General features: G+C 41.6%; 1 protein-coding gene across 2 annotated transcripts in view; it reads left to right on the top strand.

Moving 5' to 3' along the window:
- The window catches only part of LOC117384992 (ephrin type-B receptor 1), a 279,983-nt gene that overhangs the window by 164,465 nt on the left and 96,660 nt on the right, over positions 1-18,858 (top strand). For both annotated transcript variants that reach the window (XM_033982197.2, XM_033982196.2), the window contains exon 4: positions 10,376-10,531. In XM_033982197.2, the coding sequence (XP_033838088.1) occupies positions 10,376-10,531 (156 nt within the window). The remainder of the gene's footprint in view (positions 1-10,375; positions 10,532-18,858) is intronic.

The raw sequence follows: 18,858 nt of genomic DNA on the forward strand, positions 1-18,858 counted from the left end.
GGGTTGGGTAATATTGTTCACATAGATTTTCTCAGAGTACTTTTGCCTCCAACTCCGCAGCGCTCCCTCTGCTCCACGGCGCACACACACAACACACACATCACCGGCTGGTTAATTAATGAGTTTAATGCAAGAAGTCAGCGGCGTATTATTTTGATTAGATAAAGAACATTGGCTGGGTTACGCTGGCGCTCCGGTGTAGATGCATGTGGATGGGGGGGAGACGAGAATACGCAGAGGTTAATACCAGTGTTGTTGATGAGAGCAGTGAGAGAAATTTTCCAAGATTGGATTTAATTGCGATGTGTGAACGTGGATCCCGAGGTGCATTTAAGGCTTCAAGAGTAAGATATATAAACACTTTTACTACTAACACTATTACTTCATTATGACTTAATATCTGCGCTAATTATCTCTTTTGCTATTTTCTACATATTCATGAGGTTCGGTCGAGTGAGGTTTTCGTGGTTTTCATTGACGGACGCCATTTTGAAGGCGGGTTATTCTAAAGATGGACGGATGTTTTCAATTGTTTCATCACTTTTTTCATCGCTTTTTGTTTAAAATCCTTTGCAGCGGTCCAGAGTATCGCAATGAGCATCCAAATGATTCACCGCAATGAGTTTATAAGCTTTTTCACAACTTTCTTTCTTTAGAAACCTAAAAGAAAAAAAAACCCACAAACACCACAACATTCCAACAATCATCAAAAAACAAAAGGAACAAAAAGTGGGTGTACAGTTATAATCTCACAATCACAGGATCAAATGAATTCTGGTCTTCTAAGCAGAATATAGGATTTCCATTTTTCCCATATTTTGTCAAATTTGTCCTTTTGCCGTCCGTTGTACAGTGTAATCCGTTCCATGACAAACATTGAGTATACCAGGTTATCTTTTCACAACTTTCAGAGACGGGTGTGGACCTTTGCTGTCAAGGTCAATTAAAACAACAACTAGCATGCTAAAAAAGGAGATGCTGACAGCTCATAGCAAACTCATTTTGACCTCAAGAGCTCTTTATGCAACTATATCTGTGCTGGAGTCGTAACGACGGGCAAGGGGGGGCCAAAAAGACAGAACTCTGGGGATAGTTTAACAGCGTTTATTTACAACAGGAGTGCAAAACGACGGTAGATCAAACGGTGAATCGGGGAGAGTGCTGTGGTCCAAGGTGAGAGCGTGAGGAGCAGGGTCAGAGACAGAGCAGGGTTGGAAACGGGAGGGCAGAGCAGGTCCAGGGAGCAGGATCAAGAATATCCACTAAGTAAAATCCAAAAGAGCGCAAAAACAAGAACAGAGCCAAAGGAGAACCGCAAAGATACGCAGACGATCTGGCGCTGGGTGTTAGGTCCTGGCTCCTCTTATCCTTCCCAGGTGTGGTCGATTGGTGATTAGCCCCAGGTGTGCACGGGAGGAGCCGAAAATCTCCACCCAGCTTCAGGCTTGGACACAGAAGGGAGTGGGGCGGTGCAAAAAAAGGGGCAGGACCGGCAGGGATCATGACAACTGGGACGAGACACAGTTTGCTCAAATATGTTGGAAAAAATCAGGTACAGGCCAATTATATTTGTTATAATTATTAGCCACACTCCTGCAGCTGCTTCTACCACAGCACAGTACTACACAACAGTTTGTACAATGTATTTTCTTTACTTCCGTCGCTATTAATCCATCCATCCTTTGAAAACTCACTGCAACTTCCCCGTAACTTTTCAAAACCAGAAATCTACATTCAGTCTAGTCCAGCGGTTTATATTTTTGTTCTGTTTTGAGTATGCATATCATGGCCCTGTTTACCATGCAGACAGGTGGACCAGGGCGAGGTAATAGGGATATTTATTATTCAAACCTAAAGTCAGAAAATGAGATGTTTTTGTATATTTAAAATAACAATGCGGTGAGGCAGGCGCACGGTGCATGCAGACCTCTTCTGTGCTCCTGGATTTAGTCGTGTCCACGTTCTGCTCTCTTCAATTTGAACAATTCAGAAAACATTATACAAATATGCAAATGGTTAATTAACCCTTGTGTGTTCCTCCCAGTAGAGTTACGTTGAACTTCCTCTGGGCTTAATTTGACCCCGATTTGTTTCTCTTATAACTCGGCCATAAAATAACATACTTTTTTTTTTATAATTTGGGGTTTATTTTCAGCCTGACTTCAGACTAATGTACTGATATCAAATGAATTGTTTTATTTTTGTTAATTTTGGCTAGCTGGCTGTATTTTAGTAAAAAATGTGCATGTTTGGACATAAAAATCTCCTGCAACTCTTCATTTCCATCACTGTACTGTGTTTGTCAAGTAGAGTGGTGGAAATTAAGTTGAGCTGAGTTATAAGAGAAACAAATCGGGGTCAATTTGAACTTCAACGTAACTTTTTTTTTGTCGATTCTTATTATACAATCAACATTTGCTTTTTTATTTGATAGAAATAATCAAAATGAACAAGTGGCCCAATTTTGAACCCATTTGATGAAGAAATGACCGAGTTCTGCTGTGACAAAGTTGCTTTTGGGGACAACACAAGGGTTAAAGAGACACATATGCACTGTTTAATTTAGTGGAGTAAGTTCATGGTCGTCCAACGGTGTGGATAAGTAGCTGGACTTCTGTGTAGTATTTTGGCAAAGACTGAAGCAAAATTGCAGTAAAACATGTCTATAGTTTTATTACAGTTTAAACAATAGGCCAATTTATGGACACGACACAAATATGTGCAGCAAACGGCTCAATAACGTCTAAGTAAGTGCGTCTCTAGCAAAGATAAACAAAACAGACAGTGCGCCCTCTGTAGGATCAGCGACGTCACGACACCGCGCAGACAGACGGCCCTCGTAACAAGGTAACCAACATCACATTATGCGCTCGCACGATTAGACGGAAGCGGGGATAAAGTCGCATTTGTTACGCGGTTTTCTAATGCGAATTTTGGAAATATGCACATTTTATATGGATGGAAACGCAGCTGCTGACTTCAGATCTGAATGCTAATGGTTTTAAGTCTTTAGAACAAAAAAAAAAAAGCTACCCTTGAAGTCAGAAACGTTGGTTAATTTGCTTCTCTATAACAAAGGATTGAAAAATATTGTTGTTTTGGAGTTTTGGGGGGAAGTATGTGATATAACTGTAGATGGAACGCAACACCACTCGCTTTTTAAATAACTTTTTGTAAGCTGCGTTTTCAGTGTTGGGTTTTGTCACTGCCAACATGCGATATACAAAGTGACTATGGCGACTATAAACTGTTTACTTGCGCCTATGTAATCCAATCCCGACACAAGAGCCACGTTAGCCTCCATCCCGACCACAGTCCTCCTCTTCCCATCCACAGTCGGCGTAATAGATTTGATAGAGCCAGTGTGTCTCTGTTATCTGACTTCCTGAAAGCAGCATCGCATTCGTCCTCCGTAGAATTATCTGGGCCCATATGCCCGTCAAGTGTGTACGCCTCATTTCATTTACCGAGGTCACTGTCAAATGGATTCTGGAGGTGATAATAGCACTGAAGCCAACGTGGGGCTATTTCTCACCCTTTGTAAGAGTGTGTTTATTCGGCATTGTGTCTATGGCTGCCCGTTCTCCGGTTTGCCTTGGGGCCAGTTTTTTTGCAGCTCCGCACTGACAGACGGCTGAATCAGCACAGCCTCTCCCCGCTCCTGTTTTGTCCGTCTCCTCTTTCCCTATTTATGAGCGTCTAAAGTCGTATTGTTTGTCTGTAAACACATGACCCGAGGGCACGCCGGGTTACTCCTTTCTCCCCACACACCATTTAACGGCGTTGCATTGTGGGCTTTTTTTGTTTTTTAGAAAGTACACAGCACGTTTGACTGGCAATATCTATATAGAATCTGGGTCTATATCAGAACTATAAGGCCACGTGGTTAAATTAAAGACGCTATTACTACATCAACCCTGTAAAGTGTGGTGTTGTGCTGAAAATGTTCAATAGGTTGTGTTCTAGAAGTGGTTTATATCGCGTTTATTTAGCGATTTCCCAACTTTAAGGGCGTCGAAGCGTTTTACATCAAGGAACCACTCGCTCATTCACGCACACATTCGTACACTGGCGTACACAGATACTGCGGGCGAGGTGGGTTAAGTGTTTTACCCAAGAACACAACGACAGCGTTCATCTATGTGAGGTGGAATCACATCGCCAACCTGTGGGTCAATAGATCTCACGCTTTCCCGAAGATGTTTACGTCGAGAGCGAGATTCAAACAGACGATCTTTGAATCAGTGGACGAACGCTGTGCCTCGCTGAGCTACTGTCGCCCCCTGGTGGTAATAAAGTCGCTGTTTCTGTGCGACAGGTGCGTCGGGAGAGAGGCATTTGATTCAGAAAGGTTAAGAAAACTCACGCACATCATTTAATCAACCAAACAATATATACATTGACAATTAGACCCCGATATAGCTGCAAAATTGTGCATAATTCACTCTACACCAGTCTTTTTCTGAGTTAAAATGCATGAACAATGAGTAGAAAAATATAATTATTATCACACTAAAAAGGTAACAATTGTACACTAAAAATAAATCTAACATTTTTAGCATTTTTTTTTTAGCACTTTTCATTACAACACCCTTTTAACATCATAGCATAACATTAAACAGTAATTCGTCATTTAGAATTTCGGGGTAAGAGTTTGTAAAGTAAAAATCCAGTAGGTTTCACGTCTTTTTAACGCACGGAGCGCCCACGATCCCACAGAAACGAAGTGAAGACACGTCATGTTTAAGGTGATTAAAATGAACAGCAGCAACAGGCGAGTCCGGGTCTTGGCGTCTGATTTGCGCTTTTGTGCTCATTTATGCGGGTTTTGAGTTTTCGTGTCGTCTTTTCCTTGTACGTAAGAACCACTTAAACAGCACAAGAGGTAAACTGACGCACATGTAATGACACTCTCTGGTAGAAGAATGACAGAAATAGGAGGTTTTTGTGGTGTTATGGCACTGAGCGCAACTGCTGCATCTATAATTGCGATTAGAAAGAGGCGTAATGAGAGTTTGTGTGTTTGTTAATGATGACGTCAGAATAGATTCAGGGCAGGGGTGTGGATAAGTGCACGGGAGTATTATTGTTTTGGAAATAGATATATTAAGAGTAAATCCACCGTTGTTGAACTCTCATTGTTTTGCAAGAACTGGCTCCACAAACCTGCCGTATTAATCTTACGGCTACATTCCTTTCAGCTGACATCAATCACGTCTTTGGGGTTGAATAATGGCACCACTTTCTGAAGTTATTGTGAAAAAATCGTTTCACTTTCATCTATTTCTCGTGACAGACGTTGAACTTTGTGCCAGTTTTTGTTTGAGGTGGATAGGCCGTGTAATGGGACTCTGACCTGTCGCCCAGTTCAATTTAAACGATGTAAATGTTGTGATTTTTTTTTCACATTATTAGAATCAGTATTGAGTATTTGTATTATGTAATAGATAATCACTATATCAACGTATCGCTCCATATATGAACGTTGGAACAGTATTTTTGGGGGGTCAGTATTTACATGTGCACTTTTTCTTTGCGCTACTGGGAAATCTTTGGTTATTTTTTGACTATATATGACAAGAATTAACCCGTAAAAGGTTGAATTAATAACTTGTATGATTTATTACACATCCAAACTAACTATTAACATGTTTAATCCTATTTATTGCAGCTCATTTTTAACAGTATTGTAGAGTTAGACTAGTTTTTTGCTGTTTAAATCTGTGTGTTTTTGTGTCAGGAGCATAAATGAGTTTCAATATTATCGTTTATCGTTTATATTTACTTCCGCGATGCATCAAACCTGAAAATATATCATCGTTATCATGACAGGCGTATCCTTAATATTGAAATCGGGTTTGAGATGTTTGTTTTAGCTCTATATATATATGAAAAAACGTGACTTTAAGTGTTATTTTAGATGTTAGATGTTAACTCGATGCTGTTTTATTTCTATATCTCCGCTCTGGTTTTCTGGATGGAAACACATGAGCACACACAGTCTTTCCCTCTGACAGAGCTGCAGGTCTGACTGGCTGCAGTCACTAAACGTGTGTGAAGCATTCTTTGCCTCCTCACCTCCTGTACCGTTTTACAGAGCCAACATGATGACACATAAGTTCTCTCTGGCTCTCTCGCCGAAAATGAATTTTTGATGGGTGTTTTTACGGTGCTGTGTTCACTGCTGTCTTCAGAGGTTATAGCTGTATAAAATGGGAGTGCAGCTGCTCCGTGCTCACACATACGGCTGTCCAGGCTGTTTAAGAGCACCCGTGTTCTTGGATTGGACCGGGTTTGTTATGGGTACGAGTGAAAAATATGTAATTCAGCAGAGAGATGACTGTAGTGCGTACTCTGGGATACTCTGAGTACTTGAAATACCCGTACTATCCGTCAGCGCTGCGAGGTTCAAGGGTCAAGGCGATGTTATTATCCTTGCGGGGCCATTTGTTTGCAGCAGCAGTTACACATAACAGATATAAACAGACAGTTACACAACCAATAACTACTGCAGGAGAACACCAGCCTCACATCCATTGCCAACGTGATCATCAACGCACAAAAGTAGGACAAAAGTAGGACAAAAGTACTGTATCTTCAAATGCGCCTCCTGCTGGCCTCATGGAGATGTTATAACTTTACCCATTGTTCCACAGTATCACATTAAAGAAGAGATATTGTGCTTGTTTCTGATAAATAATTATAATCTATGACACCCATGGTTAATTTTGGTATAATTTTCGCATTTTAAATCACAATATTCATCTAAAACAATTTAATAAAAGAAAAAAGTCAGCTGATTTTTGTGTTAGAAAACTGCGGGAGCCGACGTCGCCGTAAACGCCATCGCAACAAAGAGTCGGACAGCAAATCACATTCACGCGCAGCAGAGTTTTAAAAATAAAATTTGTATTAAAATGACTTTGTGACGCTACTGAATCAGCAGGGGGCGCATGTGAGTGGCGGTGGAACCAGGGTTTGATCAGCAAAATGGCGTCTTGAAAATAACGGGTTAAGGATTGCTCAAACATGAATAACTTCGGGTGAGAGGAAACTACAACATGGTTAATAGCTCTGAAAAGTTGAATAGATCTACATTAAACTTATCGAACTATGTGAAAATAAGACAAGCGATCCTACCAAAATGCCATACTGCGGGACATACAGAGACATGCAAGTGGTTCTCACAAGCAGAAAAGCAACAATTATATCTTGAAGTTGATCCAGACAGTCTAATACAAGTCCAGTACGTGAGCAGCTTTATGAAATCCAACGTCTTGAATAAATGAATGAATTAATGCTAATGTAACGCTGAAAGAAAAGCCCGTTATCATTTTTTGAGAGTGTAAACGCCATTTAAATCTCATATTTTGCTGCTAAAAGTATTACCAAACGATTCTTTTGGTACATTTTAGAAATCCATGTGAATCTATAACCTTGATTATCGATTCATTGTTTATCCTTGACATCGCCGCGCTGTATTTTCCCAAACAGCCCGGTACAGGCCTCGTAGCAGAGCGGTGTTCCCCCGCGGTGCACCTCCTGGGGTTGTTGTATAAGCTGTTTGTGAACATGTGTGGACAGAGGCGTGTGACCAGACTCCGGGTCAGTCATTTAGCCTCTGACAAACTAACTTCGACTCACCACTGGGGGCAGCAGCGGGGTACCGGTGTGTGTTTTCTCTATCGCTTTATACATCGAACAGCCCATCGGAGAGACCAGTCCAAACAGCTTTTTTATAACGCCGTAAAGAATGGCGCGGTCTCCAATTCTCTCCCTTTCTGTGTGTTTTTTTAATGGGGCATAAAATTCTTAAATGATTTCTTAAAAGCTTGTTGATATCGAGGTCTAAGGTTGTTCCCTTTGGAGTCGCTAAGTGCTGGAGTTTTATGACAGTTTGACCCCGAAATGAAGAGGGTCAGAGCCATTGTCTTTCTTGTTGTTGCTTTAGATAATTTGCTCTAGTGCTGCGTTAAACTTGCATTCAGACGTAATGGTATAGCCTGGTCAGCCAACACTTTCTACTTTCTATTTAGTCTGGAGTTTACTGTATCTCCCCAAATCTAGGAGGCATAATTAACATGTGTTTAACCAATTATAAATACACTTTTCTGTCCATTTGTATATAGTCTATGGGCCTTAAAGCAGAAACGTTACGCCGTGCACCCTTAAAAACAAGCCATAACTACCGAGATTTGTACGAAACCTTGAAAATAATATTTGATTTATTTTTTGTTTGTTCCATTTTCGATTTAGCGACTTAATTTCACACTATAAAATTGCAATCGTTCACCTCGTCTGCGTTTAAAGACCGCTTTGTTCATTTGCATCAGGCTGCCATACATCTCCTTCTAAACTTGACTCAATGTTTTAGCGTCATTGCTGCAGCTGGAGAAACAGTAAGACGGTTGTCCCATTAAATTTATTACCTCTCTCCCCGTGGATTTCTGCTACGGCACCACTCTCTCCCTGGCATCCGTAAAGCTCGCTAAAATATTACACATTTATCATGGTTATTACAGTCAGTAAATCCTTCCGTGGAACGCGCAGGCCCTTAGCGTTGTATTCTTTTGGGATGTGGCCGTAAAAAGGATTAGGTTATTGCTTGGACTTACTCGCAGTCATATCAAGCACAATAATCTCTGTCCTTCACCGCAGCCTGGGGCATGTAGGGAAACTGACCTCAGTAAAGTTTAAACACACATGGAGGTATATAGAGTAGGTAATGGGGGAATAGAGTTCTCCAGGAGGGGGGTAATGACAGAAGACGGCTGGAGTTGGCCGACAGTAGCTTTTCCTCAGATCATTTTTACAAGGGCCCTCACTACTGATATAATGATAATGTTTTAAGATGTAAAATAGAGATTAATGTCGTGTTGCTTAATATAATGGGTCAGAGAAAAACCACTTACTCAAAAATAACTACTGGAGTCTGCCATTGTCTGCCATTAAAATATACTAATCCAATATTTGAGCTTAGTACTGTTTTATTTTCACACACGGATTCAAAATGTGGAGTAGAGTTGAAGTCGCACGAGCTAAAACTTGCATAATAATGAAGAAAAAAACATAAATCGCACTGGACTATAAGTCGCTTTTTGGGGAAATTTATTTTACAAAATCCAAGACCAAGAACAGACATTTCATCTTTAAATGCAAGTTATAATAATGACAATAAAATAGAGAACAACAGGCTGAATATCAGTACAACACGCTAACGTAACACATTTATATTTATTCAGCGACTTGAAGCACAGACAGAACTGAACACGTGTCTGGTTTGTTAACGTAAGATATTAACAGTTAATCAGATAAATAAAGCTTAAAACTTTACTCTGGATCTCACTCCAAATCACTAAATCCATTGAATTCTTCATCAGACTCAGCAGAATATGATTTTCTTTTAGGGGGCATTTTTGTTCAGTCTTTCTCAGATGTACTTCAAATTACCGTAATGTTAGAATTTTAAATGTTCAATGCTACATAAGTCGCGGTTGTCAGTTTAACAATAACATTATATATTTTAATAATTTCACATATAAGTCGCATCTGAGTATAAATCGCACCGTCGGATAAACTGTGAAAAAAGTGTGATTTGTAGTCCTGAAAATACGGTACATATTTTACTGATAGCATGGAATAGATGTTAAATAAACCCATTAAAATTCAAAAATTCAATGTGAGGGAGCGTGACGGTGCCCACAGTGTTCGGCTCCGGTCAAATGAAGCTCATCGAGGCTAGCGGATACAAGTAGCGACTTTTGAGCTCATTTCCATATTTGGAATTCCGACCACAATTATCATAGCAACCAAAGAGCCAATCAGGAGCGAGGCTGTTGAAAGTAACGCCCCCTCCTGCCCGCACCGCTGGTTTAACAGGGAGCGAGCGATTAGCAACGCTGTCAATCAAACCTGTTGCTAACGCTAGCGGGAGTGTTCTCAAGGAAAGAAGACACTTGATTTGTCTGTTATTAATGTTCATATCTTGATTTACAGACACAATAGCGAAATAAAAACACCAGGATCATGTAGAGCGGGTTAATACGAACATTTAAGACCAAAATGACGAGTCTGACAGCAGCAGTTATGGAGAACAAGGCGGGTTTTTTAATATCAGACGTGTTCTATATGAGCCCGCTGAGCTAAATGAATGTCTTTTGTAAAGTTGTAAAGTGGTTTTGAAAGAGTTGAATGTAATGACTGCACTGTATCGCGCTATAGCCCCTCCCCCCCAAGCACCGCACATGGAAATCAGCTGTTAACGGTGATTCAAGCGTTTATCCTTTCTGCTTAATGTGATAAAACAACATCCTGATGAATAAATACATGAAAATAAACATTCACTCTCTAATACATATGTCTTTCCCTCTTCCAGCCTGTCCTCCGGGTACGTTTAAGTCGAGCCAGGGTCCGGGCCTGTGTCTGCAGTGTCCTCCCAACAGCCGCTCCACGTCTGAGGCCGCCACCATCTGTGTGTGTCGCAACGGGTACTACAGAGGGGACGCCGACCAACCCGACCAGCCCTGCACAAGTCAGTATTGTACTTATATAAACAAACTATACGACACGATATGACATGTTTCAGAGTTTGGAACTTTGAAGTTGGAGTTCAGGGCTGCTGGGAGTTTGTTTTATTGATTAGGAACAAAATTATGAATCATATTGAAAAAGTCAAGGTGTGAATCGCAAAATATAGTAGTACTTTGTATATTTAAAGGGCCTATGTTACAAAAAAAGGATTCTTCTGAGCATTAAGTCATGTTATAATGTTGATACCTCCTCAAAAACAGACCTGGAGTTGTGTTTTGTTTCATTCACGCACGAGTAATCCTGATTTATTAGTGTGTCTGCATCTCTAAAGCTCAAAACGCTCTGTTCAACCTCGTGATGTCATATAGCGGTAGTTTTCAAGTTAACAGCTCCTTTTAACTTTAGTTCAGTAGAAATTAACCACTCCAAATGATTTTAGTGAAGGTGTGTGGAGTGGAGCACTTCCTGTATCACCACATGACATCACGAGGTGGAACAGAGTGTTTTCTGTTTGAGAGAAAAACTCAAAACTCAAAAAAAAATCCTAAATATGCAGGATTTGTGTGTTAAACGTGTGTGAATGAAACAAAACACAACTCCAGGTCTGTTTGTGACGAGGAAATATTATCACACAGATCAGAAAACAGGGTAATACGGATTATTTAAGTAAAAAGTAACATGTTAAAAGATGTCAGCTTAAGTAATTACTGAAGTTTGAAGTATTTGAAGTATTTGAAGTATTACGGGGGAACAAAATATCTACTAATCTCATATAACCTGGTGTAGTGTAAATAGCCTCACTGCATCTCTCTATAAATGAACGAAAAATGTCCACGTCTGGTCTTACTCTCTACATTAAACTTCCATCACTATTAGTTACTTTAAAATTGAACAAATAAAAAGCATAAGGACAAAACCTCTTACACTTCACTACCTCCTCCCCGCTTCTCTCCCTCCTCTGTCTGTTTTGCACTGCTGTTCGTTCCTCCCTTTGGCCCGCGCTTGTCCCCTGAAGTCCTAATTACTCAGACAAAACGCTGCGCCGTCTTGACACCGTCCTGCTGCAATCCGCCGGACACCCAATAAGAGCCCTCTCAGCCTCCGTAGTTATCGTAACGCCATGTACGAGCCATATGCAAACGGTTCTACCTATGCCTCCCCTGCTGACACTGCTTCACACTGCTACAACACACTTAAACCCCTGAAAATTCTGTTTACCACTTACAGCCAACAGGGAACGTCTTAATAGTTTATTGCCTTCACAGTACCAGACCTGCATTATGATTGTTGTTATGTATTCATTTAGCGGTGATTTATTCAAGCAGGTCTTTCTAATTGGCCCCAGGATCGGACACATCGGACCTCCAACGGTTAGCGCAGCTGTGTGTTGCGTGGATGCTACTGATACAACATGTATAATTTGAGCTCATCTTTTTTTAATTTGACCACAAAAAAACACGCCTTCAAGCAGCAATTGTGGTAATACTTCGCTGCATGTGTGCTTGTCCGTAGATATTCTCAATGGGGGGGAAAAAGAGCCGTCGTACCTCAAGCGTGTGTTTTGGGTCCCCTGGTGTACTTATGAACGCTTCGTCAAATTTATCACCTGTGGGTATACCAGGAGGGTTCAGTTTCAACAAAATGTGTTCAAAATAGCCTCCTCCGCGTAGCTCCATGGACGGTTTCACATGCAAATTTGTGTTGTAATAACATGAATAATCGTGTTCAATATTTGTACATTTCCTTTTTGAATATTTATTAGAATTCCTTGTAATCATTAGGGAAAACTGGCCTCATTCATTCAGCCCTTTTATATTTATTACGCGTCCTGTTTTAGTCAATGTTTGGAATTGATTTTAAAGACATTAGAATAGTAGAATAGCTACGTTTTTTCAGATCCGTGTGCTGTCTTCTTTCTCTGTAGGGGCCATTAGCGCTCCCTGATAGAAATCGATAAGAACCTTCTTGCCTATAGCACGATCTAAACAGGCTGCATCCCTTCATATAGTGTGTAATTATATAACAACAGTGAGGAGCAGTTGTGTTGTTTGAAACGTTGCTGAGGAGCGATTTGGATTAACACGACGTCATCAAACTTTGGACGACACCCGGAGCTAAATTTCACCTTTTAGTTAGCCCGGTGGCACCAAACGCTTACAGTTTAATACCATTCTGTGAACGTTTCCAGTCGAAGCAATAACATCCCTATGAAAACACAAGAAGGTGGCGAACACTGCGCAATAAAAGCCACGTAACGCGCCTTTACCTCATACCAAAACATTATGTCGGTGGCTCAGCATGTGAAGGACGCACGTGAAGGTCAGGTCTCCGCGTACAACAAGCACTTACATCTTTGCCGGATCCTCGCCGTGCTCCTCCTGCGGACAGAGGGGGGGCGGCCGGCTCATCCCAGTAAGAATCTCTCTAATACTGCGGGTTTGCGATAAGAGCGCAGTGAGAGTAGCTTAAATCAGGCCAATCTGCGTTGGTGCTGTAGCTGTAGCCTACGTCCCTCTCTCTCTCCTCTCTCTCTTCCCCTGTGCTCCCGATCGCTCTGATTAGCCGGCTGATGGATTGTCCAGTAGTGGGCTTTGTCAGCAGGGGGGCTTCCAGCTATACCCCCGCCGTCCCACTCCCACCCCCCCCCCCCATCCCGAGGAACATGCTACATATACGCCTACGCTGCACTTCAAAACACCCCTTCTTTCAGCTAGCCTCTGCTCTATGCCTGTCTTTTGTCATGGGCGTTCTGTCTCTCAGTGGGACGCCTGACTACTCCTGGCTTGGGTAGTCGCGATGGAATACGCCTGTGTGTGAAGGTTAGCGTAGTACATCAAGGTATGGCTCATGTTTTTCGCTCGAGGTCCCCTGATAATGTAGACGTACATGTGTCGTTTCCTGCATTGATAGAAACCAGTGCTGGCGTATCAATGAATATTTCCAGACAAAATATCGTATGGTTTGAATGGAAAAGACCTCAAAATATCACTTAAGAATACCACGAAACCCCAAGGTTAACATCAGCGGTAAGAAGGTTCCGGGTCGCTCATCCCTTTCTGTTTCTCCTCGTGTCAGAGTGTTTTTTTGTTTTTTTCTGGTCACTCTAGTTTCTCCGTCAACTCAAAACAAGCACAAATCACCAGCTAAGGCAAATTCTGAAGCTGACACCCCAGATATGGCACTACGGCACCCACTGCTCTTTGTAAATTGCTCCTGCGCCATTGAGGGATGGGTCAAATGCAGACGACAAATGACCCAATGGGGACAATAAAGTGTATAACTATAATTACGCAAAATTGACTCCTGTGAGCTTTAAGTCACGTTAGAATGCTGTTACCTCATCAAAAACAGACCTGGAGTTGTGTTTTGTTTCATTCACATGTTTCAGTACGTTCCTTTTTTATTAGTTTGACTACATCTCAAAAGCTTAAACTGCTCTGTTCCACCTTGTGATGTCATGAAGTGGTAGTTTTGAAGTTAACAGCTGCCTTTTAACTTCGATTCAGTAGAAATTGACCACTCCAAATGATTCTAGTGAAGGTGGATAGAGTTTAAAAACACAATGGTGCACTTCCTGTATTACCGCATGATGACATCACAACGTGGAACAAACTGTTTTCTGTTTAAGAGAAGAACTCAGCCTAAATGCGCCAAAAAAAAAAAACCTCACCATACTCCACCTACTTTTAAAGCAAAAAACTCGAGAAAGTGGTTGCACTGCTTTAGATCCTTACTTCCTTTTTTTTTTTTTTTCCCAGGACGCTGTCTAGGGAGGTGTAGTTGCTTCTTTTCTCTGAGTTGGAGCAGTAGGAGCAGGCTGAGTGGTCACCGAGGGAGGTCAGGTGGTGCGGGATCCGGCTCTGATTGGTCCATCGGGGAGCATCCTCTTATGAGAAATGAAAAGAAAAGAAGGACAAAGCCAGGAAGACTAATGGCAAAGATAGAAACAGTGTGACAAAGCCCGGATAGCACTTGTAGCAGTAGTAGTGCGTGTTTTCATTGACATTATTACATACGTACGTCTTGTTTTTGTACAGTTTAACCTTATTATTAGCTTATTATTAGTACTATTGATCCAAAATAGAAGAGAGTACATAATAGAAAGTGATGCTCTATCCTCAGCACCGCCTCTTCATACTGGCAGGCACTGGGTTTTCATTTTTTATAGTGTTGTTTTTGAAAAATAGCTATGCGACCTAATGCACAATTAAAAAAGAAAAATCACAAGTCAGAACAGTGGAGTGGGCGGAGATCAATGATAGGTGCAAATGGACTTTTTCTGAGTGCTCCAGCTTCAAATACAGGATTAAAAATGTACATTAAATGGTTTTTATACAGCGCTTTTCCATCTTTAAGGCTCTCGACGCACTTTACATCAATAAAAAAAAAAAACACTCACACGTTCAAACACCAGCGGACCAGGGAAATCTTTACGTCGAGAGTGGGAACCGAACCGCCAACCTTCAGACCCGTGGACAAACGCTCCACCAACTCAAACACACATGAATCATTACAACTACAACTCTGAGTGCGCTAATGATGACGGGAAAGCATTATAAAGCTCTTAAAAAGTCTATTTAGCTTAATACGTTTCCTTTAAAGACGTGGATAAAGAACGAGAAAAGTCATTATAATTTCCAGTCAGTGATTCCAATGGCGTACGCTCATTTTATACATCTGCTTCATACATTCTAATGAAACTGACGTCATACTCGAGAGCGTATGGAAGGTACGGAGAGCTGTTCATTTATCATATAGAGCTAGAAAATGCCTTTATCAGGTGCAGTGGGAATACGGCCGGATAAGCTCTGGACAATCACTGCTTAATCAGCCCACTCGGGACTAGACTCCACCACCATCTGACTCACAGGAATACTATCTTTCAATCTTTTTCCATATTTGAGTCGAAGATTATTATTATTTTATTGAATTTTTTTGCCTGAGAAATCAAAATTCAGATGAGAATGTTAAACTTAATGTTGCTGCACAGTCATTTTTTGGCAAGGAAACACATAGTCCTGGTGTAGTTCTGTGGCGGTCCTGCTGTAGTCCTGGTGTAGTCCCGGTGTAGTCCTGCTGTAGTCCTAGTGTAGTCCTGCGGAGGTCCTGGTGTAGTCCTGTTGTAGTTCTGCTGTAGTCCTACTGTAGTCCTGTGGCGGTCCTGTTGTAGTTCTGTGGCGGTCCTGTTGTAGTCCTGGTGTAGTTCTGTGGCGGTCCTGTTGTAGTCCTGGTGTAGTTCTGTGGCGGTCCTGGTGTAGTCCCGGTGTAGTCCTGGTGTAGTCCTGTGGCGGTCCTGGTGTAGTCCTGCTGTAGTCCTGCTGTAGCCCTGGTGTAGTCCTGTTGTAGTTCTGCTGTAGTCCTGCTGTAGTCCTGCTGTAGTCCTGTTGTAGTTCTGCTGTAGTCCTGCTGTAGTTCTGCTGTAGTCCTGCTGTAGTCCTGGTGTAGTCCTGCTGTAGTCCTGTGGCGGTCCTGCTGTAGTCCTGGTGTGGTGATTCAGATGAGAACGTTAACTAAATGTTGCTGCACAGAGTCATTTTTTTGGCAAGGAAACACGTCACGACTAAACTGCCTCATAAGGACGGTGCATTGTTCACCTCAACAGAATGAAACGAGAATAGAAGGGACTTTCAGAGCACCGCCCGCAGATCCGCATATTACCCAAGAGCGGCTGTATACAGTTGTTTACGTCCATCACCACGGCCGACCGCAACCACGTGAGATTTCGGGAACGTCGTGGTATCAACATAAATACAGGGCATAAAATGGAAAATGTGAGCGATGATCTGAAGCGTTCCAACATTCCTAACAAACTTTGGCTGCGTCTGTCAGTAGAAACAGTTTGTGGCTTGTCAGACCTAAGCTGCCCGGAGCTCTGTCGAAGGCTCCTGATGCTTCACAACACGGATCAAACTGTCGGACTGAAAGATGGATTTACATAGTTTAAAAGTATTTATTTCCCCTCAAAGTACTTGTGAAAAATCAAAGTAACTCGCTCAAGTGCTAATAAGTTACATGCTTGTAATGTGTCTAAAGAAGCTGGACCAAACTTTTTACATATTTTACACATTTAATCATTTAGCTCTCCCCTCCTTAACTCCTCTGGGGCTTAGAGCGCTCTGACTGTGAGCTCTGGTTCATTCTGGACTTGGTCTACATGGTTCTGGGTTCGTTCAGGTCTTGGCTCAATCCTTAACATTATTGATCTACTTTGGAATTAGTCCTGGTTTAATCTAGAGTTCTTTCCTGATGAAACACTTGCGTCCTGGTGTATTTCTCATCTTGGCTTGTCCCTGGTGTAGTTCTGCGGAGATCCTGTCGTAGTTCTAGTGTAGTTCTGTGGCGGTCCTGCTGTAGTCCTGCTGTAGTTCTACAGAGGTCCTGCTGTAGTCCTGGTGTAGTTCTGTGGAGGTTCTGCTGTAGTCCTGGTGTAGTTCTACGGGGGTCCTGCCATAGTCCTGGTGTAGTCCTGCAGAGGTCCTGCTGTAGTTCTACTGTAGTCCTGTTGTAGTTCTGCTGTAGTCCTACTGTAGTTCTGCTGTAGTTCTGTGGAGGTTCTGCTGTAGTCCTGGTGTAGTTCTGTGGAGGTTCTGCTGTAGTCCTGGTGTAGTTCTGCCGTGGTCCTGGTGTAGTTCTACGGGGGTCCTGCCATAGTCCTGGTGTAGTCCTGCCGTAGTTCTATTGTAGTTCTATTGTAGTCCTGTTGTAGTTCTATTGTAGTCCTGTTGTAGTTCTACTGTAGTCCTGTTGTAGTTCTGTTGTAGTCCTACTGTAGTCCTGGTGTAGTTCTGCAGAAGTCCCGTTGTAGTCCTGGTTTAGTTCTGCTGTAATGCTGGTTTTGTTGTGGTTTAGCCCTGAAATAGTCCTGGTTTGGTTACTGACTTTTGAATTCATTTTTAATCTTGTCGAGCCATATATATATATATATATATATATATATAATTTATTTTTTTCAAGGGGGATCTCCACACATTTGCCTCTGGGAGTGGCTGCTCTGTTGCATCACACACGACAGTTACAGCTGATAACACTTCTACAATGTTTTAAACTACACTTTTTTTCATTTTCATTTTGCAGACTTGTTTGAAAGAGGAAAAGCACAGTTTATTCTGAATCTTCAACATTACCATCTGCTGGTTCCCTGTGACTGTCCCCTGTCTCTGTGCCTTCATACATTAGCCCTCCTAGCATGTTTGATTTCATGTGGCACTGCCCACACAGCGCTGCGTTCTTTCACACGCCTCTCCCTGGCTGTGATCACTATCTCCACAAAGAGACCTTCTGTTGGTCCCCGCAGGCCCGTCTCACATCATAAAACAAACACTCTCCTCACAGCCCCCTCTCAGAGAAGATGGGTAAACAGTGAGCACAAGTGTTTAATTTGAACCACAGGGCCTTCCAGATAGCGGCTGTCCTGGGAGGAGAAAATGGGTTAGCTACACTGTGGGGTGAAGTTACACTGTTGAGGATCGCTTTTGACGTGATTGTGATTTCAATTAAGCTTTATACTAACTGCCCATATTATTAAGTATGTAGTTATAGAACAATCCGGTGATGGATGAAGCGCTCGGTTTTGCTACTTGTGCAAAAGCAAAGACACAGAAACATGAAAAAATCTATATTACGCAATGTGGATTCTTGTGAGTGTTAAGTCATGACATAATGCTGTTTCCTCCTCAAAAACAGACCTGGAGTTGTGTTTTGTTTCATTCACACATGTTTGAGTAACACTTTATGATTAGTCTGTCCACATCTCCAAAGCTCAAAATGCTCCGTTCCACTTTGTGATGTCATGAAGTGGTAGTTTTCAAGTTAACAGCTACGTTTTACCTTTTGTTTTGTAGAGATTAGCAAGTCCAGGGCTGAAATGATCCAAATGATTCTAGTAAAGGTGTATAGAGTTAAAAAAAACACATTAGAGCACTTCCTGTGTCACCACATGATGACATCACAAGGTGGAACAGAGTGTTTTCTGTTTGAGAGAAGAACTCAGCTTATATTTGCAGGGTTTGTGTCGAAAACGTTTAAATGAAACAAAACAGAAAATCAGAAAATAGTGTAATATGAGCCCTTTAAGAATCTGTTTAAAAATGTATTTCAGACAAATTTTGATAAATTGTTAAATATAGTTACATAGATTTTTAAAAAAAATACATGTTTTGGTCTACAGTAACCAATCAATTTCTTAATTTTTCTCTTTGCTCAAAGTCAAAGCTTGAACTCAAAAACTTTAGTCAGGATCTTTCCACGAACACGGTAAAAATAACCCCTCAAATCATATGAAAAATACTTTTTACTTCCCAGTCCAACTCAAAAATGTAGTGAAGTAGA

The sequence above is a fragment of the Periophthalmus magnuspinnatus genome, chromosome 17, assembly GCF_009829125.3.
Source record: "Periophthalmus magnuspinnatus isolate fPerMag1 chromosome 17, fPerMag1.2.pri, whole genome shotgun sequence".
Lineage (NCBI taxonomy): Eukaryota > Metazoa > Chordata > Actinopteri > Gobiiformes > Gobiidae > Periophthalmus > Periophthalmus magnuspinnatus.